This window comes from Lissotriton helveticus, chromosome 4_1 (genome assembly GCF_964261635.1).
Source record: "Lissotriton helveticus chromosome 4_1, aLisHel1.1, whole genome shotgun sequence".
Taxonomy (NCBI): Eukaryota; Metazoa; Chordata; class Amphibia; order Caudata; family Salamandridae; genus Lissotriton; species Lissotriton helveticus.
In genome coordinates, this window is record NC_136063.1 from 62,504,779 (window position 1) to 62,527,843 (window position 23,065).

Genomic DNA, 23,065 nt, shown 5'->3' on the forward strand with positions numbered 1-23,065 from the left:
CACCTGGGTGGACATATGTTGCATTGCCCTCAATAGAGGAAGTCAACAGTAGTCAAGAAAATCTGAGTTATCAAAATGAGTAAAAGTTTGATAAAAAAAAGAAATTGTATAAAACTGGGAGCAAAAAGAGGACAAAGAAAAAGAAATAAAGAAACAAATTAGAACATTGACATTAAAGACACTTTTCTAAGTGCAAAGGATGTAAAGACACTTTTCCAAGTACAAAGGAGATAAAGACACTGTAGTGATGGTAAAAAACTGTGAATGAGATATCGTGTTTGATTTATTGAAAAAAAAATATATATGCCTACTAATGATGTACAGAAATCAAAATGTGCTATTTTTAGAAAATGGTGTAGAATGTGGCTAATATGTACAGGATTATTAATTGTAATACGGCTTATATTAGCAATTGTGATTCCTTTCAGACCTGAATTTGAACAAGCTAAGAAAAATGGGAGTGAGAAAGAAAAGGTTCATGGGTTAAAGAGTAATGTGAATATAATCCTTACTTACATAGAGATAGTTCCATTGGTGACTTTGCGAAAAACACTTTTTTAAAACTTCTGTATGAATATGTGAAGACTATGGATGCGAGGGACTGTTACGTCTGTATGAAATCACCTGCATCTATATCAGAGGGTGTGACTTACCATCATCTTCCTTTGATGTATGGGATTACTTGTAGTGTTTTATCTAGTTCATTTAACAAAACGGGTAAATTGGAATATTATTATTCTGATTACACTTTTGCAACATTGAAAATTTTACAAGAACCGAACAAAATTAAGCCATGTAGAGTTTTTGGTGAATATTTTCTAGAGATACAAGAACTATTATGCTTTTAAACACAATTTAACATGCAAAATGCGTAGTGAAGAGAAAGCCTTTTTGGACATGGTAGAGGAAAGGAGAATACAATACGAAAGAAAATCGGCTACAAAGAAAGCCAAATCAACAATGTGGACTTTTGAAGATGAAAATTATGAGGGAATTAATATGAATGTGGCAATTAATATAGATACACCACAAATAGGAAACTTATATATTCATTGAGATAACACTTTATATGACAATTATTTTGTGGGTGCAAGTCAATGTGAAGACATATATATTATAAAAGGGGGATGGGGGATTTAAAGGTGGAAATGATCCTGTTTTTCCTGGAATTTAGTTTTGTGTGGTAATAAAGCTTATTATAGATTAACGGACCATTGGTATGGATCCTGTTATGTAGGTTTGGTCTTTCCTAAAATATTCAACGTAGATAGAGGAACTAATGGAATTCATGAAATAGGTAATCCCTTAACACGTAGGAGAAGGGAAAGTGTATTAGGAATATTAGGTGATTTGTTTGGAGCATTGATACCAGCAGTGGGTATATCTGTTAATGCAAACAAAATTCAAAAATTGTCAACAATAGTAGATCGTTTATCCACAGATACGGCTGGAAGATTTTTAATGGTAAATACTGGTTGCTATGAGAGCTATGGTGATGCAAAATCGACTTGCTCTTGACATAATGTTGGCAAAAGAAGGAGAAGTCTGTGGAATTTTAAAGGTACAGCACTGTTGTACTTATATCCCAGACAAGAGTCAAAATATTAAAAAGTGTATTACAAATAATACTGAATTACATGAAGAAATTACACCACTGGAGGTTGACAGTGTTCTTGTGAAACTTGGTAAGAGTTTTTCAGCTGTAAAGAAATGGTTTCTTGAAATAGGTAAATCAATAATAGGGAAAGTGCTAATTCCATTGACTGTAGTAATATTGTGATATTAATACTAAGACTAGTTTGCAAATGTAGAAGAAGGAGAAATATTAGAAAATCTATAAAAAAATAAAATTGAAGAAAGTAAAGAAAGAGAACGTAAAAGAGAAGAAATAGAATTGGAAGAGTACAAAGAGAAAATGTACAATGATAGAGGAAAAATGGAAGATACAAGAGTTTAAGCTAACTAAATGAAAACAACCTGAAACATGTTTCTTTGAAAATTATCTAAAAAATGTTTGGTGTTGTGTGGTGATAAAATCACCAAACGGGGGCATTGATGGAGCAGGGGAGTGACAAAAATGTTTGTGTACCCCTTGTGAAGTTGACCTCCCATAACCATAACATGTATTCATCGAGTGGAGTGGTAAAACAAATCAACAAAAAGAAAAGCACACACAGAAAAAGTACACGTGGGATAGTAAACTGCCTATGTTGCAAATCGTAATATATTAATCATGTGAAATTATCATACTAATATAGTGCAGTAATGCTTTTAATTAAGCAGAGCTATTCATGTATGCTTATTGTGAGTATTTTCATTGCAAAATGAACAAATTCGGTAGGTAAACCATGCCTTTTTGTAGCTTTCTGCTAGGTAACCTCTAACAGGGTAAATCTTAGAATGGTCGGAGGTAAACAGAAGGGCTTAAAAATCTAACATTTGTTGTGTTTGTTTCTGTATCAGTTCCCATTAAGGCCTATGCGGCCTAAAATAAAATGGCGGATTTGCGAGCCTCCGAAAGAGTATGGCTCTACGCATGCACGACTGTGCCAGAGAAGTGTATCAATGGCCTGTGCCTGTGCTACTGGTGTCAAGGCCAGCGTGGCCCAGAAAAGCGGATTGATATCAAAGAGATGCTCGAGTTTGTGAGCCTGGAAAAATTGAGTGAAGTATCGACAAAAAGGACAGGATGATGAGTATCGGAAAATGAACTATTATGACCACATGAGAAACGTGAAAGTGACTGTGCAAAATTTGGACAATGGAGAAATGAGGTGATATTTACCACCCCTCTAATGGACCAATGAGAAATGAGTATGGACCCTAAAGTTTCAAAATGTAGTTAGATAGTTAGTGAAAAGGGTATAAAAGAGCCAGCACAAAAGAGAGAGAAAAGCTGTTCCTGAATTTGTTTTTCGCACCACGACATGCTGTCGGACTGAATGATTTTGGGTGCAAAAGACTTTGACATTTTTCCAGACTATAACTTTTGATGGGGTATAGAATTGAATGCGGAGTCCTGATGGGAGGTAGACATCGAGGAAGATAGAGAGGCAGATTTGGGAACCTGTGTCGTTTTATTCCTGTTCTTTTCTTCTTCCAAAGAAGATCGGTAATATGACATTCAAATTTGTATTTCTATATCGTTTACTAATAAATGTCAAATATTTGAAAGCATTCTTTTTTCCTGAATGTAGCTTATAGAAATGTTTTAATGAACCTATGAATGAAAGTTAGAAATTTAAAATTAAAAGTCATGACAAAATAACTGAAATAATAAGAGAAATAAAGATAAATGAGAAATAGTAAATTAGGCTGGTCTTGATTTCCATCAACTAACTTCTACTAGCTGGTCCATCGACCAAAACAGTGGGGTGCCTCGATGTTATTTCTTATGAATCTAAAGACAATGGAGATGTCCATAAAATGCATATGTATATAATGTATACAAATTGAAATTGTAGGTTTAATAAGGGTACTCCGCTGTCCTGCAGCTCATCCTCTAGTCTTCACTGATCTTAGGAGCAGTGTGTTTGTGTGAATAAGTGACTCGCGGTGTTATGGGCCCGACCGACGAGTGAAGTGTGATAGCTCCTGAGTATTTCCGTGATGGTTCTGGAGGGTTATTTGAGAACCGCGCTGATCAGCTCCCTGCTGATGAAAAATAGTTTGTCAGCACCGCCAACAACAAAAGGCTGAACTTCTCAGACATTGACTACATTCTTGACTGCTCCATTTATCGATGACATCTCTCTCGTCGTCGAGTCAGACCCCGATTTTGTCCACCATTCCATTGTCATCGTCATCAAAAAATGTAGATTCTTTGCCCTGGACAAATTACACGCTGTCAGCAAATTCCATGTCATCTACAAAAAATTTGTTGAAGAATTACTGTTGACAGGGGAGCCACGATTGGCAAACATTATCATCAATGGAGAAGCCATCGTTGATGGTTAAGCCATCGTCGACGAAGACACCGTCGTCAACTAAGACATCGTCTTCAACAAAGACATGTCGTCAATGAAGCTGTCCGTATCACCAGAGGCAATGACATTGTTGTCGAGTCCACCTCAATCTCCAATGACACAACCATGAGCGGAAGCCCATCCGTCGACAAAGGCTCAGTTGCTGCCAAAATCACTGTCAACGGGCAAATCGCTGACAACGAAAACTGATGCACCTGCTGCAAGACAAGCAATGCTAAATTATTGTAACTGCCCCAGAACATACTTCCCCCAGTAAAATCACACCTCTTCTGCCCACTCATCTCCTAGAAGCAGAAGATTCCAAAAGGGAAGGTGCTTTTGAGGGATTCCTATAGTCCGTCTGCCTTGCACCTTAAGTGTCAGCTTGATGATGATGATGATTAAGAAGAGCAGGAATACTATGGCCAGACCTATTATGCCAAGCCTGAGCCATGACATCAGCAATATCAACAAGAGATGGTGATGATACCATCAGCCTTACTCTCTGCTCTCCAATTCTTGTTAGAGGATTACTGCCGACTCGTACCACCTTCAGTGACTGCTGCCAAACTTCCATCTCCACCAGTTGGATCTGCAGTACAGACAAGTACTACGGCGATACTTTCAGTCCTGAATGCTCCACAGTCAATTCCACTGCGATCTCTTCAGATGAAGAGAGAGAGGAAGGGGAGCGTTGTGACTCTGCCACAGAATTTAACAATTATATGATATCTCCTCCTGCATCATCAACACTGCCTCGGGTAGATTTCCCGCTAAAGGCTATAGGAGGATTCCATAATCTGTTGGAACGTGCAGCAAAGTGATTCCCTTTACCAATGCCTTCTAAAGAGTCTGACTGTTTTCTATATGATTATAAGTAACCGTCCCGTAAATCTGTCAGTGCCATACCCATAATAGACTACATCTGGGAAGACCGCATTAAGATCATGAAGACCCTGGCTTCTATACTAGCTGTACTTCCACGCCTTGGCAAGAAATTCAAAACTACAGAAGATGCACCAGTTTGTCTCATAGGGCTCCCTAAGCCAGACTCAGTGGTCATGCAAGCTGCTCAACGCTGCTCAAAAAATCCTTAGCACCTCTTTCTGCTCCTCCAAAAAAGGATGGCAGGCACCTAGATTCCAGTGGCAAGCTGTTTTGTACCATGTCAGAGCTAACTGTGAGGGTATGACCACCTCTTACATCAACCAGCTTCCTGAGGAGGCTAAAGAGGAGATTAAAAAGATTAATTGAAGGAGAAATAGCATCTAGTGAGATTATAGATTCAGACATGGATATTGCCATTACAGGGTACAGACACTTAACAGGTGCGGCAGTTCATAGGCGACAAGTGTGCCTCAAAGCAACACATTCTGCCAGGTAGTTCAAAAACAGATCTTGGACCTACCTTATACAGAGAGGCCCTCTTTGGAAATCATGTAGAGGCCCTCAAAACCATTAAGGCGGTCACCGTTCCTGCAAGACATTGGGGACATTGCAATTCTGGAAAACTCCTTTTTGCAGATCCAGAGGAAAGGGACAACCTTTCTACAGAGGGGGGTATCAACAGTACTGTTACACTTCCTATGCCTTCAATACGTATTTTTACCATCCCCAGTTCCAGCAACAACAACTGCTTCAATCATCTTTTGTCAGATCAAGCAGAGGAAAAACGTCACACGCTAGCAGGGATACAGTAGGAACGTAGGATCTGCTTTCATGCTTATCCCCACTTTTTGCTGGTGTTATACTGCTTTTTGACTAATCTGACTGGGATCCTCCTAATCATGACCCCAGTCAATGCGCTTTCTCCCTAAATGTGACTATGGTAAGTTCTTTGGTACCTTCCTAATTGGCTACTGGTGTACCCTTCTAAGTCCCTAGTATATGGTGCTAAGTTACCTAGGGCATAGGTACACTAGGGGTCCCCCACGGGCTGCGGCATGTATTATGCCACCTAGGGGAGACCACTCAAATTGTGATTATAGTCCTGCCATTGCAGCGTGTGTAAGCTGGTGCTAGCACCACTTGCAACAGATATAAGTGTCCTTATATCTGAGGTCACTGCACTTAAATCATATACGTCACTCCTAAGGCAGGCCATTCAATCCTTAACCCCTTCAGTGCTAATGACAAGGGTAACTCGTCATGTAGGGCCCATTGATTTCAATGGAAAGTCAATGGACCTACATGCACACCCCTTAGCAGCCAAGTGGTTAAGGCAGGGTGCTTGGTTAGAAGTGTGAGGGTGCCCTGCATGAGAAGGACACCCCCTACATACCCCGGAGTTGATTTTCCAAGGTTTGTAAATGCGGGCAGCCATTTGATACCTATTGGGCCAGATGTACAAACCCATTTTCCCATAGACACAGAATGAGTAAAACTGATTGATACATCTGGCCCATAGTGGGCATCAAGTCAATTACGAAATTATTAACTATATATTGTCTGCACCGAAACCGGTCATGTTTGGTATCAAACATGTTGGAATCCTGCCCCCAACACCAATTTTAGTGTTGGATACAGGATCCCATGTACAAGGGGCCTCCACTAGTGAGCCCGTTTGCATTCCTGGTACCAGCTTTTCAGGGTCTAACACCGAGCTAGAGCTGCTACTGAGCACAGGCTCAATTCTGCCCTCCTGCTGCTAAGCTGAGCTCAAGCAGGGGAAGGTAAAACAATAGGTTTCCTGCCACAGAGAGGAGTGACCACCTCCCAGACAGGACTTAATGTATTGCGCTGGGGTGGGGTCCCTTGCCAGCGCCACCTGACTGCTTTGAAGAGCAGATTGGGTGCCTTGCTTGCATACTCCAGTTGGAACCTGTTCAGGGAGACGTTGGCTCCGGTTCTGGTGTGAAACTGGACAAAGGGCATCTCTGTCAAGCCCATCCCCTGGGAGGGATCCCTGAATCGTCCCAACCCTTTCCCTTGGGGACTTAAGGGCTTACTTGTGTGTGGCTCTTCAGATTTGTCATTGGACAAGATTCAGACCTGAAACCACTTCTACTTCTACCATCTGGGCACTTTGGACTTTTTGGGACTTCACCAGGGAACTGAGACTTCATCAATCAATCAATCAATCATTTGTAGAGCTCACTATTCACCACTGAGGGTCTCAAGGCGCTGGGGGGAGGTGGGGCGAGGGTGCTGCTACTGCTTGAACAGCCAGGTCTTGAGGAGTCTCCTGAAGGCCAGCAGGTCTTGGGTCTGTTGTAGGCAGATGGGGAGAGTGTTCCAGGTGTTTGAGGTGAGGTGGGAGAATGATCTGCCACCGGCGGTTGCTCGACGGATGTGGGGGACGGTGGCAAGGGCGAGGTCAGGGGAGCAAAGCTGGAGGGTCGGGGTGTAGAAGGTGAGTCGTTCATTGAGGTACGCTGGTCTGGTGTTGTGGAGTGCTTTGTGAGGAGCTTGAAGGTGATCCTCTTGTTGACGGGGAGCCAGTGCAGGTCTTTCAGGTGGTCTGTGATGTGGCCGTGGCGGGAGATGTCGAGGATGAGGTGTGGAGAGGCGTTCTGTATGCGTTGTAGTCGTTTCTGGAGTTTGGCTGAGGTTCCTGCGTAGAGAGCTTTGCCGTAGTCCAGTCTGCTGCTGACGAGGGCCTGGGAGACCGTGCTCATAGTTCAGATGGAGATCCATCTGTAGATCTTGCAGAGCAAGCAGAGGGTGTTGAAGCAGGAGGAGGAGACGGTGTTTACTTGCTGGGTCATTGAGAACATGGAGTCCAGGATGACTCCCAGGGTGCGTGCATGTCATCATGCATACCCCTCATCCCATTCTGTCACCTCAAAATATGACCGGTTCAGGAGGAACTGGACAAGCAGTGGATACAGTCCGACGGCTCCTTCAACGACATTATCAAAGTTACTCCACAAATGATAAGAAGCCTTAGAGTGGTGGACAGACAAGAAGCATCTGTCAATTGGGCAATCCCTACAGCAGATAGCAGCCCCTTTAGTGATCACTACAGATGCATCCCTGGAAGGTGTTACCAAACTCAAAGTCAATCTGACATAAATTTACTGGAATTGAGGGCACTACATCTGGCCCTGCAGGCTTTTCTTCCAGGAATACATCATTAAACAGTGCTTGTCCATGTGGACAATATGACGATGATGCACTACAACAACAAGCAGGGCAGCACAAGATCTCACCTGCTTTCCAGAGAAGCGCAAAAGATATGGGAATGGGTTGTACCACACCAGATCTGCCTCATTGCAGAGCACGTTCCAGGACAAAACACTACGGCAGACACACTCAGCTGGCTAACAATGTCATGCCATGAGTGGAAACTGCACCAGCAGACCTTAGACAAGATATTCTTTCGCTGGGGCAGATCAGACTTGGATCTGTCCCCAAATCTCCAGAACAGCAGATGCCGGTTCTATGTGAGTTGGCATCATCAGCGGGGATCATGGGAAAGTGCCTTTTCAGTTGCATAGTTCAGCATCTTTGCCTCAGCTTTTCCGCCAATTCCTCTCCGTCCAAAAGTCATTAGGAAGATGAAGGTAGAACCCTGCAAAATGGATTCTCATTGCTCCAGCCTGGCCACATCAACACAGGTACACAGAATTTCTTCTCCTATCCCCGGATCGACACATCCACCTTACAGTTCTCCTCAATCATCTGACAATGAACCAATGACAAATTCCACACCCGATCCCAGGCACCTTCACTTTAAGGCATTGCGTGTGAGTTCCATGAGTTTCAACATTTGAACATACCAAGGGAGTATAGAAAAATCCTAGCCAGGGCCCGGCTGACAGTACAAACACAACATACCACCTCAAGTGGAATATGTTTTGTCTCTGCTGCCAACAAGCTGTTCTACCATATTTTTTACATTTGGTGCATAATTCCAGGAAAGTTCTTTGGGCAGCTATTTCCCATTTTAGCAGATGTCTTTCTTCTCCACAATTATGGTCTTCTTGAATAATCAAATAGTTCCTCAAAGGATTGTTCTGTACGATTCCTTCCATAAGGCCTCCTCCTCCTTCGTGGCAGTTGAACACTGTTCTCTCACAGTTGATAAAATATCCCTTTGAACCAAAACACAAAGTGGACATAAAATTCCTATCATTTTTTTATACAGTAACCGTTTATGCAGTTCTGGACTGATGGAGTTCTTCTCCGCACAAATCCAAAATTCATACCCAAAGTCCCTTCCTGCTTTCATCTTAATGAGTCTGTAGTACCTAAAACTTTCTTCCCAAATCATTCGACAACAGCAAAAAAAGGTTTTTCACTCATTGGATGCACTCACTGGATGTCAGGCCCTGCCTAAAGTTTTATCTGCAAAAATGCAAGCTTTTTCCAAGACTTCCCAACTTTTTGTCATAAGATTTCCATTATCTTCCAGTGCAATAAGCCCATGACAGATAATGGGAGGGTGGTCCAAAAGGAGATAGACTGTGTGAGTGATGCAAGGATGGCCCATCCATATGTTCCCCCTAAGCAGTTGTGATGCAGCTTGATATACTTGCACACCTAGAAATCAAAATGTTTGGGGTTTCCAATGAATCTCACTACAAAGCTTACGGGGCCTGTCGTACGTGGTCAGGGTTCTTAGGGGAAATGCATTAGATTTGCCCCAGTTCACCCAGAGCCCAGGTACTTGGCCAAAACAAGTCAATGCTGCACAGGCCCCATCCACATCACAGTGATCCTCATGCAAGAACAGTGACATGTCGTATTCATACAGTGAGATGTAGAGGATGAATCCCTCAAGTCAAGGCCCGACTAACTGTCCCCCTTCCTTACAGTTAGTGGGAGGGACTCCAGCGCAAAAAGCTGCAGAGGCAAAGGGCAACCGTGAAGTGTGACCCTCGCAGTTAGGGGGCTTTAAAGCAACCAGGTCTAAGTCAGAAAGCCCCACCCCATATTCATACTGGTCATTGTGGTACAACAAAGGTACCAAGCGGAAGGAATCAAAGGCCTTCTCAATATCAATAGTCAGTGCCATAGCCTTGGGGCACTCTTCCTAGGCGGAAAGCCAGCATGTGCACTAACTAATGTTGTGGACTGTACTACACAATGGTATAAACACTGATTGATCCGGGTGTATCCACTTAGGAATGTGTGGTAGCAAGCGGTGAGTCAATATTTTAATGAGGCTCTTGTAATCTACATTTAAGATCAACAAGGGTAGGTATGAAGTTTTCAAAAGCGGGGCAATCAGAGCCTCACCCTTGGTGGGAGGCAAAGATCCCCGATCCCTTTAGGTATTGTAGACCTTAGTGAGAAGAAGGGCGAGGAGGTCAACAGATGATGGGTTAACATATGGGTTAACCCATCAGACCTGGGTACTTTACCCCTGGCCTGATCCTTATACTTCCTTCACCGGGACAGGGCCACCTACTGTGGCAGCGTTACCAAGCGGCACATCATGGCGTCAATCACGCTTGCTATATATTGTTTGAGTGCCAGGGCCCTGGGTGCCATTGTGGAGGGAAGCATAATAATCTTTGAATATGGCGTTAGTCTTGGTTTGTGTGTACATGACATAACCTGTGGAGATGAGTAATGGAAGGACCTGTGACTGGGACCTGGTAGGATTCACTAACTAGGTGTGAAGGTACCCAGCTGTCTTGCTCACTACGAGTCTTAAAGAGATAGTGTCCATAGTCATACGCTTTATGTTCCTTAATAATCTACAGGAGCTTTTCCCTCTCAGTGCAAGCCTGTTGCCGAGCAGCGTTGTGTGGGGACCCACTATATTGAAAGTATCCAATGATTTCTCTTGCTCCACTATCTCAGGAAGCAGTTGAGTTTGTATCTCTGCATATGTGGATATACAATGTCCCTCGTGCCACCACCTTGTGTGCTTTCCACTCAGCCAAAACCAGGGATTCAGTGTCAGTGTTTTCAGTGATTTAGTTACGAGAACAGGGGACAAAGAATCTCAGAAGACCGGGTACTCCAAAGGAGCCAGATTCAACTTCTAAGAGGGCATTGTTGGCCATGGGGAGTCCCAACCAAGAGTAAATATTACAGAGTTATGGTCAGAGTGTGTCTTGGCCAAGTCCTCTGGATGGAGTTTCCTATCCTGCAAAAATCAGTTACACAGTAATTTATCGAGGCAGATGTATGAGTTACGTATACCAGAGTAGTAGGAGTATTCCATGTGTGTCAGATTATGCTCATACCACACTTTCATCAAAGCCCATCATACATCCACTGGCAGAAAAAGTTAAATGCAGAATGTATGGAGTAGGACAGCAGAGGGGGTGGGATATATCTAGTTTCATGTCCGTAATGCAGTTGAAGTCACCCCCAAGGGCCAGGGGGATATGGGAGATCTTGGCAATGTGTGTGGCAAGGGAGGAAAGAAAATACTGCTGATCGAGGTGCAGGACATAGATTGAGGACTACAAGGTCCCTACCCTCTAGTTCGCCCCCACAGAAATAACTCTACCCTCTGAGTCAAGAGCTGCAAATTGTGATAGAAAAGAGGCCCTGGACCAACTCCTAAGAAGTACTCTGCTAGAGAAGGAAGAGAATGAAGTGTAGGACACCTGTCCCCTCCAGCGTTTCTGGATCGCCATTGGTTGCCCTAGTGAGGTGGTTCTCCTGAAGAAAGTCAATGTGTACCTTTCAGTACCTTTTTCAGCTTGATATATGCCTGGAGTTGGTACCTCTTGCTCAGAGAGTTCAGCCCCCTGACATTCCATTTAAGAGTTTCCACCATGGAGGGGAGACTACACATAGGGTAGTATCGGGGTCCATGGCATCTGGCTCACACCCACAGCCTCCCCGGGGAACAAAGGAGACCAGGTGGGTCCAACAAACATCCCACCATGCGACAACAAGTGAGAAAATATACAATCCCCAACTGTTGCCATCAAGAACTGTTATACTGGGTGTGTTGTCCAAACCATTGAATTGGGGAATCAACCAGGAGCCGCCTGGTACCGCAGCACTTTACCACGGGTCCATGGTTGCATGGAGGGGAGATTGCAGAATACAGGATCAGAGACCCTAGACAGACTACCAGGGAAGGTGGAACAGCAGAGACAAGCAAAGTTTCCTGACACCCTAAATCTATTGCTGGGTAGAACGACCACCACCCTGGGTTCTCGCCCACTGTCGCTTGCAGTTTTGGGGGCCATGAGGTGGAGTAGAGGTAGGTTCATGCAGTTTTTTTTTGTTTGTTTTTTTGTCCTCATACATGCCACCAGAAAATATGCAGTTTTGTAATAAAAGTCAATCCAGTGCCAAACCTCCTCTGTGGTGGTGAAAAAAGAAGATACACTATCCGCCAGGATGCAGGGTTTCACATTGAACAACAAGACAAATCTATCTCTTAGTTACCACAGTCTCTTTTTGATGGATAAGAAGGAGGCTTGTTGGCATTGCACCACTGTTGTAAAGTTCCGGAAGGACTGGAAGTGCACACCTGCTTCAAAATGTAGTCTCGGTAGTGCAACAGTCTTGCCACCAGTGGGAGGGGAGCAGCCCCCAGGAAAAGGGCATAAACCAGAACTCAGTGTACCTGCTCAAAGGCATGGTGTTTGGAAAGCCTCTCTGGAGTGACCACCTACTGCAGCCAGTCCTCGAGTAAGGAGATCCTCGACAAGCACGCATTCCACTCTAGCAGTCTCACTACTCTGGCATTGTTTCTTCAGACTCTACCCACAGGGTTTTCTATCCTGGCCTCTAGTTTCTGAACTCTGGAAGCCTGGTCTCCCAACACCATGGAGTGTTCTTTAACACTGTGGACCAGGTCCACCAGACCAGACTCCACTCATTTGATCCTGTCTGCCATTTTCCAGTGATCATCAGCAGAAGCTTGCGGTCCACCACTAGCGTATCAATCTTGGCCTCGAGCAAGTCTTTGGTAAACCCCATGGCGGCAAAAATGGCATCTAGTTTGGCTTCCAAGTGTGAGGCCTTGGTACGGGCATCTGTGGGCATTAGACCATTCGAGGGCAGTACAAACTTGCATTTATAGTGTGATTAGTCCTCCTCATAGTCAGGGTCCCCTAGGAGGGGGGATTGGGTTGCAGCGTAGTGTCCCGCAGGGGTCCCCAGATGTAGTGCTGTGGCATAAGAGGGTGGGGTTGGGGCCACTCAATGCCAAGTGAGTTTCGGTGGTAGTCCAAGAGGGTCAGCGTCTCACCATAGCAGTATCTAGGTGATCCCCCGGCTGAAAACGGTACAGTTTTCAGTGGCCAACTCAGGCTCCCAACACCGAGATGTAGCCAGTGTGGATAAACGACAGTGCATCTGGTGAAAGCTGGAGAGGGAAGCAGGCCATAGGTGAAACCCCAATGTGTCTCGTGGGTGTAACCCCTCTCACCAAGTGGCAGCTCAGATCTCCAGGCTTGTGGTGGCCCCTACCAGCAGAGGTCTACATGCCTCGCTGGTATCTCTAATGGCAAGGGGAGGCCATAGTGAAGTGGGGCTAACACAATTCAGGACCAGGGGCAGGAGGTCAGGTTGGTTCCCTCTAGTCAGGTGGCATAGTGTCCATCACCACAGATGCTGGATCACTTAGGAAGCAGTGGGGAAAGGAGCCATACAATCTGTGGCCACCTGGAGGTGATCAGCAAAGAGCCCCCACAACTGTAGTGGCCAGTTGCTCTAGCTTCTTTTGAGCGCTTGCAGCCACAACTTGGCCCTGTCCCACCCTGGGGGCTTTAACATAATTTGCGGCAGAGCTTCCTGCAATCTGTGTCTTTGCTGGGGGGGGGGTCAAAGGTCAAATCCTTTGCCCTTCAGTATATTGGGCCCCGTAGGACCGTTTGGCAATCTTGGGTTCACTGCGGTCCTGGTGGTGAGCCTGCTGGCCCCTAAGGTGGCAAACTTTGCAGAGAGCTGGTTCCACTGGCTCTCTGCACCAGACTTTTCCCATCTTTTTCTTCTGGTGCTTCTCTCCTCCTTGGCACCAAGGAGCAGGAGTGCAGTTCTTCTCCCCTCTATCCTTTAAAGGTGTAAAGGGACCAGCCTCCCTGGTCCTTGGGAAGGACCTGTTGGTCCTGAGGCCAACTGTAGTCAGAGTCTATAGTCCCTGGGGGCATCAGTGGGTTCCTCCTTCCAGTTATCTATGGCTGCCGCATCCAGTCCCAGTGTCCACGTCCAACAAAAAGCACAACAAGAGAGCTCCCCCCTTGTGAACATTTTTAAAGTGTGTATAGGAGGCTGTCTTAGTATATGGTGCAGACTTATTTAAGTGCAGCACCTTGCACCAATCCAGGCAACCCCTATGGTGATTTTAGTAATCTTAGACAAACATAGAAGTTCTCTAAGTGGTAGCTGTGGAGAGCAGCCTTCAGGCTTAGTCCAATAGGAGTGTTAAGCAGCTTGTTTTACCAGAACTAATCATATAGTGTCGGTTAAATGAAAAAGAGCGTACTTCTAAAAATAGTCATATTCATTTCTAAACCCTCACTAACACATTGGTATATCTCCTACCCGGAGATATAAACACAATACTTCAAATGTAAAACAGGTAAGTCAGCACAAATACACAGTGGTCTCCAGTGGGAGACAAAATGATATACTAAAGAAGTGGAATGCGAACTGCGACCGAAGTTGAGACTTGAACCAGGAGACTCAGAATAGCAGGGGACACAAGGAACTACCTGATGTAAGTAACCAGGAACCCCACGGAGGCTGTGTGCCGAGTGGAAACACAGTTGCGTACTCAATGCAGGTCGATGGGAAAGTCATGGTTGCAGTTTTCAAGAAGGACCCTTCCCAGAGGACCCTGAAGAAACAGCAAGGAAGAATGACCCACTCGGAAATACCCCAGAATCCTGGATACCTACCGCAGTGAAGCCAAGTGCATAGGTGCAAAGTGACTTCAGACACCTCCGTAGACCACAGTGGAGGACTTCAGTGAAGATACCGCAGGTGAAGTAGGTGAAAAAAGCCTGGTGGAATCAAAGATGTATTTTTGAGGAGGAGTACCTGCAAGCAGAGGGGACAGAGTCTATGCCACTCCGGAGTGACTAGGAGGCACAGAAGACCAATGACCACCGATAATGGAAGATGCAGAAAAGTTGACAGTGACATTGTCGCTGCAGCTGTGAGGACCAGATGACGCTGTAGAAGACCAGGAGCCATTCACGTGCTTTCCCAATTTGGAAGTAGAGAAGCAGGGGGTCAGTGTACCAACATGCCTTGGCAGCAGCAACAGACGGGCCAGGCAATAAAGGTGAAACGTTGGTGTTATAAGACCCAATGTACCCCAAAATAGGCCTAGGTAGTTGCACGATCTTTTACCTATATTTGTCCTACCTTGCTCTGCATAACGGCCATGGTGCTGACCTTTTGCCTAGTTAGGTGTCAAATAAATGTTGTATGGTTTTCTTAAAAAACTAGCGTAATTTATTATGCATGAGGATTCTTAGTATCACAGCAGGATTACCATCTGGTGCATAATAACTCTGTACAAAAGACACCACTACCATCATCCTTGGCCAACAAGCCCACAGTACCATGACACATCTAGGTAGAACCCCTGAGGGTACCCTTTGGGTATATAAGGCACACATCTTCGCTGGGCAAACCAGAGGAGAGCAATCTTCCATGCTGACGCGAGACGCTGAAGTCCCTGCCCGCAGACACTGTAGCACGCAGTGGTCTGACATCCCTTGTGGAGTGTCCATTTTGAGACCAAGACGGTGTCCTTCATTCTCTCCCATCAGATAATGGCGTTGGCTCTTTCCTAGGCGGATTCTTGGCTATACACCTTCATACATGCTTTACTTTACTTCTTGTGTCTTTGATGCCCACAGGCCTGGAGAAGAACCTGGATGAAGCACAGCCACAGACGATGCCCTTAAGCGAGGGTAGGACACCGGCTATAAAAATGTAAGTGCTCCCCACCTCCCGCTTTCCCAGCCCAGAAAGGTCCTTCAATATGCAGATGCACCCAGCCCCTGTCTGGAACGTATGCACCAAGTGTAACTAGAACTGTACCCTAGATGTGAATTGAAGTCAGGCTGAAAGCACAATTTATTTGCACATAGAAGTGTTCACTTTCTAAAAGTGGCATTTCTAAAATCCACCTACACCAATAAGCATGATTTTTCACTACCATTCCAAACATACCACACATGGCAGCGCTACTCCCTTCAGATCAGGAATTACCACTTAAATACGCGTGAGGGGATTCCTAATATTAGCCAATGGAAGGAGCAGGCCTCACAGTTGTGAAAAATGAAATAGGGTGTTTGTCACTGCTAGGACATGCCACAAAATAAAGACACATATTCTACCTTTTACTTACACAGCATCCTGTCCATAGGGTTACTTAAAACATAACTTACAGGTGACCTATATGTAGTAAAAGGGGAGTCCAAGGTTTGGCACCTAGTTTTAAATGCCATGTCACTGCGGCAGTAAACTGTGCACGCAGGCACTGCAGTGGCAGGCCTAAGACAGATTTGAAAGGCTACTTCTGTGGTTGGTGCAATCTGCACTGCAGGCCCAATTGTAGCATTTAATTTACACGCCTTGGGTATATAGTATACCACTTTACAAGGGAATTACAAGCAAATGAAATATGCCAAATAGGTGTAGCCCAATCATACCATGTGTTAGGGGTGAGAGCACATGTACTTTAGCACTTATTAGCAGTGGAAAAGTGCCCAGAGTCTTAAAGCCAACAAAAAGAGAAAAAATAGGAGGAGGATGGTAAAAAAGTTTGGGGATAACCCTGTAAAAAGGGTTGAGTCCAACAAAGGTGTTCACACCTCATCGAACAGGGTGGCTAGTGAATTATCATGCCAAGACCAGAGGCTTCAAAGCCTCTGCTGCCTGTGATATGTGACCCTGGCTTCCCACGGTCCTGGGGAAAATCACACCCTGCCCTGAGGCCCATTTGGCACTAAAGCAGATGGGACAATTAGCTAGTCAGAAGGCAAGTCACACTTGAAGGCTGGGCACACCATTAAGGTGGGCCACATGAAGTGGACAGTCAAGGAAGATTTCATCATCTTGTTTGTGGTGAATCTAGGAACTCTGGGTCAGGATTATGGCCTCTCTCCAGAAGAAGTGTTCATATAGGGGGTGTAGTCCCCCCAGAGGTAAGTAGCCCATTGGCTACTACCCTACACTCCTAAACACCCCTAAATGCAGTATTTGGAGGTCTGCTGATACCAGGAACTTAGATTCATCTACCTAGGAACCAAAGAAGGACAGAGGAGAGTAGGCACCACAAGAACTGAGGACTTATCTTGAACTTGTCGCCAAATCCTGCCTTTCTGCTGGTACCTCAACCATTGCACCGATCAAGCTCGTCCAAAAACTGTGCATCCTCCTAAGCCTGTGGAAGACTGTCCAGCACTTCAACAATCAAGTAGCATCACACTTGGGGTGAAGGAGCCATCCCCTGAAGATGCAGGCCCTATCCACACTTGCCCTGTACATGGACTTGCTGGCCATCAGGTCCACTGAGGGAGCATCTCACTAGGAAGAAGTCTCTGCTGCTCCAGGAGGTTAGATCTGTCTCCCTGCTTCGTTTGGAGATGCCAGGCCCTCCAGGAGTTGCCCAGCACCACTACCCTGGGTACCCGCGCATTAGCCACAACCAAGGCTTGTTGTGTGTCCAGTCTGGGTACGACTGATGCTAACACCAACCTGCTGATGAGGGACTTCAGGATCGCCGTAGTCAGCACAGAGAGTGTCCCTACTGTGCTGTTTTTTCTCCCTCTCCAGGTCACCAAAAGCCAAGTGAGAGCCTCTTACTACAGCAAACTGCCGGCTAAAACAACTCTGCACCTGAGCCACCCAGCCCAGGTTCAAAGAAACCGACTGCGTCCCTTTGCTCCAGAGACCCGCAAGAGCCGAACCCCCCTTTGGGTTCTGCTGGACTTGTCTCCAAGTTCCCACTTGCAACCTTTCTTTTGCAGGTACCTTTGCCATTGACTCTACAGCATAGTGCTCAAGGCTACCAACACAACCAGCCCTGTGCTCCCAGACTCAGCAGGGCGGGTAGACCTGAACTGCTGATGGTTTCTCAAACCATGGTTCCTAAGCACCTTAAGCCCCTAAAGGTATCCCTCAAAACGTATCATAAGTGTATCTATGCAGTGTATGTTCATCCCATAACATAACATTACTGTGTTAGAGGCTCATACCACAGAACCATTATTTGAATATTTTTGCCTATTGTAAAAATTCATATCTCTGAAAGTACTTTCCTGATATTGATGATCTTGGTGTCTGAATTTATATACAAATCTGTGTCATTTTTCTAAATTGGTCTCTAATTTTCTTCTATGTTTCTCATTTATTGACTATGTGTACAACAAATGCTTAACTCTACCCTCTGATAAGCCTAAGCTGCTCGACCACACTTCCAAACATAGAGCACTTAGGGTTATTACCTTAAGACCTGTAAACCAATATGGTGCGACCAGATGGCCCTCCTCCAAGCTGTGTAATCTGAGGACTCCTACCTTGCTGTCTGGTCACGCATGCCATAGGAATGGATAGGCGCCCAAATGACCAGGCTGTCTTGAAAGTCCAGATGTGGGCTACTTTGACTCTTTGAGTTCAGCCGGAGCTCAAGGAGGTTGGTTTCGAATGTCCCTCTCTTGTTACTCCAGATACAAGGATTACAAATTAGGCAGGAAACCACCTTATCATCCATTTGTTTGCCCTAGTTTCCACAAGGGCCCAGAACAGCCTGCCCTAGTCCCTTTGGGGCCCAGGTCTGCTGCTGCTTTCTAGCCCTATCCAAAGTGCCTTTTCTCAGAGCCTGCGTTCACAGTGAACAGGGTGGAATGTGAAGCTGATATCCACGTAGAGGACGGACTGGTCACAGTTGGTTTACCAGTACTGTACTCTGAACGTAATGAGCACACCTGATGGATTTATGGATGGACTGCTTGCCCAGCTGTGGCTTTTGTTTCAAACACAGAGCTTCCACTCTGCCAGGACTGTTCAACACAAGAGTCTACCTTTCATGGAGCCCACCCAGCAGAGCGAAGGCCAAGCAGCCCTGCAACTTGCGCCCCTCTCCCCGTAATCTGACCAGAGAGGGAGGGGTTGGGTGGCACTAGTCCCGGATGCCACCTGGCAGTCCAGACCCCACGATCCTCCCTGTTACCCATCTCCATTCAGCACATTTCTACAGCAGTTCAGAACAACAGTTCCATGGGTGTCTATGCCGCCTGGGCCAGCACCTCTGTTTCTTGCTCAGGCTGAGCCTTGGCCTGCGTCCCCTTTCTGTTGTCAAAGAGCAGGCTGGGACCGCCAGTGCCTTGTCTGCACAGCCCATGCAGGTAAGCAAAGACTCCCACAGCAGGCTCCAGAAGGGTGGGAAGGTTGGTCTGGGATGGTCACAAGGCTCCTCATCCTATCCAGCAGGTGCCTCTACCTGGTTCTTCCAGCCAGTAGCATACCACATAATTAAATATTAAATTGTATTTTCATGGAGCATGCAGAGGAAGGTTGGGTGCCTATCTTGATAAGCAGGTATTACTAAAACGGTGAGTCAATAATTGCAGAGCAGGGTATTCTAGGATGGACTTCTTATATAGCTGATACTGATTACCCAAAACAATACTCCACAGCAGTGCAAGTGAGACAATATGTAAAATATACCTGAAATCCGAATCGAAGCCATTTCACGAGTTAAGAGCCCGTACTTGCAGAACCAGATGAAGATGAACACTAAAAGGGAATAAGAAAGGCAGAGAGTATTTACGTTTTTACTTCACATCCGGAGCTTCCATCACATCTGGAATTCTCATTCATCCAGAACACAAAACACCCCACTCACTCCAGGCACCCTTGCTAACTACCAACAGATCACATTATGCACTTCCATCACACCACACACAACTGCCACATTGTGACTCAGCACACCCCTAACATATGGCATTCCTCTCAACACCAACCTTCACATCTGGAACACAAACTAGTCCAACGCTCCTACTGTGCCCAGCAAGAAAAGTACTGCTGGTACCCTTGTATCCACAGGCTCTCACACTCAGCACCTGCTCACATCCAAGACTGACATCGACTAAAACGCAAGGTTCCCTATGTTACTTTAATCTCAGTCTGCACAGAACACAGGGTTACTTACATTGCCTAAACCTCAGGCTTCATAGTCTACAAGAGCATTTACATTGCCATAACCTCATTCTGTACAGTATATGATTACCTATATTAGCAACAAACCAGCCTGCATAGTATATATGGTTACCTAGATTACCTTAACCACAGGCTGCCTAATACACAAAGTTACCTATATTACTTAACCTTGGTATATCCAGAAGATAAGGTTACCTATGTTACTTAACCCTGGTGTACCCAGGACACATGGTTACCTAGGTTGTATTAACCCCTGCCTGTCCAGTAAATTATTACCTAAATTATCCTCAGACCAGTTTGCACACTATACATAGTTACCCATTTTAGCTTCACCCAGGATGCACATTAGACTTGGTTATTTACATTACCTTGCCCACAGGCTACCTACTACACAAGGACAGAACATGCTAGTGTAATCCCAGTCCAAGCAAGGTCGAGACCCACCTATGGACACCATTAGACAAGTAATTTAGGACTCCAAAGCCAACAACCAACATTCCTCACCATACATTGAAACTTTTACAACCCATAATGTTTTGTATAAAAGAATACCTACAGATTGTAAATTGAAACAGTCCTCCGACCATGTGCCTGTATCTATTCTCCCGGCTGTAATATTTAATTGAGCAAACTGTTCCTGTTTTGTCATAACGCCTTTTGTCTTCCGTAATTGAAGGGATCTCGAACCCAAGCACAAGACTACATATTATTTATCCCAAAAGGGTCCCCAAATTTGCTAGATGTGGTCATGCTGAGGCTAAATTCCTCCATGTAATGTGGCACTGCTCAGTTTTTACGACTTACTGGGAGGAGATACTGGCCAAATCAAGACTGTATTGAGGTGGGAGGTCCCCTGCACACTTAAACAATGTCTGCTGGGCCTACTCCCAGAGAGTGCTAAAAAGAAACTCACTAGACGGTTCATGATGTTGGGCCATATAGTGGCTAAGATACTTTTTGCAATCAGTTACTTAATGCTAGGGCCCCCCTTGATTCAGGATTGGAGGAAAGACTTGCTGGAGTGGGCGGGGGCAAAGGAGGTGCACATGCAAAGAACATGGTGGGATGAGAAAGTGACAGATGACTTGCTTTCCTCGGAAGTTATGGTGCAGGCACTGATGACACTTCTGGATAACTCTATTCCCAGATAAACAAACAACAATTAACATTATGTGGGTTAGAGCTCTGAATGTGGTGGTGTTGGTTTAGGCCACTTTGAAAGCTACTTGGGCTGTAGATAACTAGAGCAACAGTGGATGTTATAAATGCCTAAAGCACAGGAAAAAGGAGTTGTAAATTCTTGGGCACCACTTTAAGTCTGTTCTGCAAATCTGTTCCCAGAATACTCCCTAGAAGTTTAGTTTTGGAGCCAGACAGCCGGCAGAGTCTGACTACTGTCTCTGGAAGCACAATCAAAACTGAGATGGCTGACAGCAAAAGATGGCTTATCTTATAGGGATCCAGGAAGCAGAAGCAAACTTGCACAGCCTATCTTTCCAACAACCATGAGTGGTTTATCAGTGCAAAAGTGCTACATAGCATCTATCAAATAGACTTGTTCAAAGATGCAGGAAACACAAATGCTCAGACTGTGCTTCAGGATACTATCAACTTGGGTTGATTGAGAATGCCCTTTTGATAGACAGGTCAGAGAGAATTCTGTATGTGTTTTCTTCCCATTTGGTGGATCCTGACTGTGCTGCTCAAGTGTACTATTGCAAAGCCAGAATGATTTGATTGCACCCGAGTAGCCACGTCATTGGTGGATCAGGGGGCCTTCTTTATCTATCTGAGCGACAACAAAGGAGGTTGCCATGGTGACTGGATCTCCTGCACATGTTTGATGGAGATCCTTCCATTGTTGAACTGTTTGGCATGATTTCTAAATTCCTAAATTCTTACAGTATGGATATTTGAACCTGCCACAAGACTGCATTGGTGTTTTAAAAGAAGCAACATAACGTTCCCAAAAACATCATTATACGCTTTTAAATGGAAGAGGTTCTGCATCTGAAGTATCCAAAACATCTGTGATCTCTCAAGAGTTCAGGAAGAAGTAGAGATTCCTTACCTGCTCCACTTGGCAAGGCCTTTCCTCGATTTTCATCATTTGAGTTAAATTCAGCAGCATCCCTGCCTATAGTAAATCTGAATAAACTTCTTACTTTGGAATTTCATTTGTGAAAGTTTTCCTAGAAGGAACTAGGAAAGTATTTCCTCCTGCTAGTTCTCTTCCTCACTGTGCGAGCTAAACATAGTTAATGGTTCCGCCATTTGAGCCTATAACCAAGCACAAGTTTATTTGGAAAGCTGTCTCTTTGGAACAATTCACCTCTGCCTACAAAGAAAGCAAACTTTAGGCATTGGGTTCCCGGGAACTTTATACTGTGTCTTTAAGAACAAATAGTGATAAGAACTCTACCAGGTTTTCGACCGAAAGTAATTTCTGACTTCTATATCAATTCAGCAGTTGCCTTACCAGCTTCCTTTCCTAACCCTTCAGCACCAGCAGAGGGAGTCCTTCTCATGTGGGGCGCGGAGAGAGAGTTTTATAATTCTGCTTGGACAGAACAATAGAAATGAGCAGGTGGAGGTGATTGTTTTTTCTATGTTCCCAGTTAATAAACACATTTGTATCTGGTAGACCCAAAGTGCACTTAATCATGGGAAAATAACTATTGTGTCTTCAATAAAGAATGTCCCTATTCCAGAGTTTTGTAAGGCTCCAACATGGACATGCGCCCATACTTTCATGAAACATTATGGGCCTCATTAAGATGTTGGTCGGAAAGGCTCCAAATGGAATTCTGAATTTTCTAACCCGTGTTTCTGACCAACCATGTTACAATAGATGGTAACCGTTCAGTCTTTCCAACACAGTTCCGACTGGCATTCGGAGACTCTGAGTTGATCGGAGCTGGATCGTACAGGTCTATGGAATGCATTTTCGACCGACGTATTACAATGTCAGATTCTGACAGCTTTTCTGAATCGGTCTGTCTGACACAAAACGGCTGTCGAAACTCACTTTGGGGGCCAGTAGCAGCCCCACT

General features: G+C 45.0%; 1 protein-coding gene across 2 annotated transcripts in view; it reads right to left on the reverse strand.

The window, feature by feature from the left end:
- LOC144828316 (uromodulin-like) overlaps positions 1–23,065 on the reverse strand; it is a 597,246-nt gene that overhangs the window by 17,714 nt on the left and 556,467 nt on the right. For both annotated transcript variants that reach the window (XM_078686406.1, XM_078686405.1), the window contains exon 10: positions 19,521–19,589. In XM_078686406.1, the coding sequence (XP_078542532.1) occupies positions 19,551–19,589 (39 nt within the window). In that variant the 3' untranslated portion in view covers positions 19,521–19,550. The remainder of the gene's footprint in view (positions 1–19,520; positions 19,590–23,065) is intronic.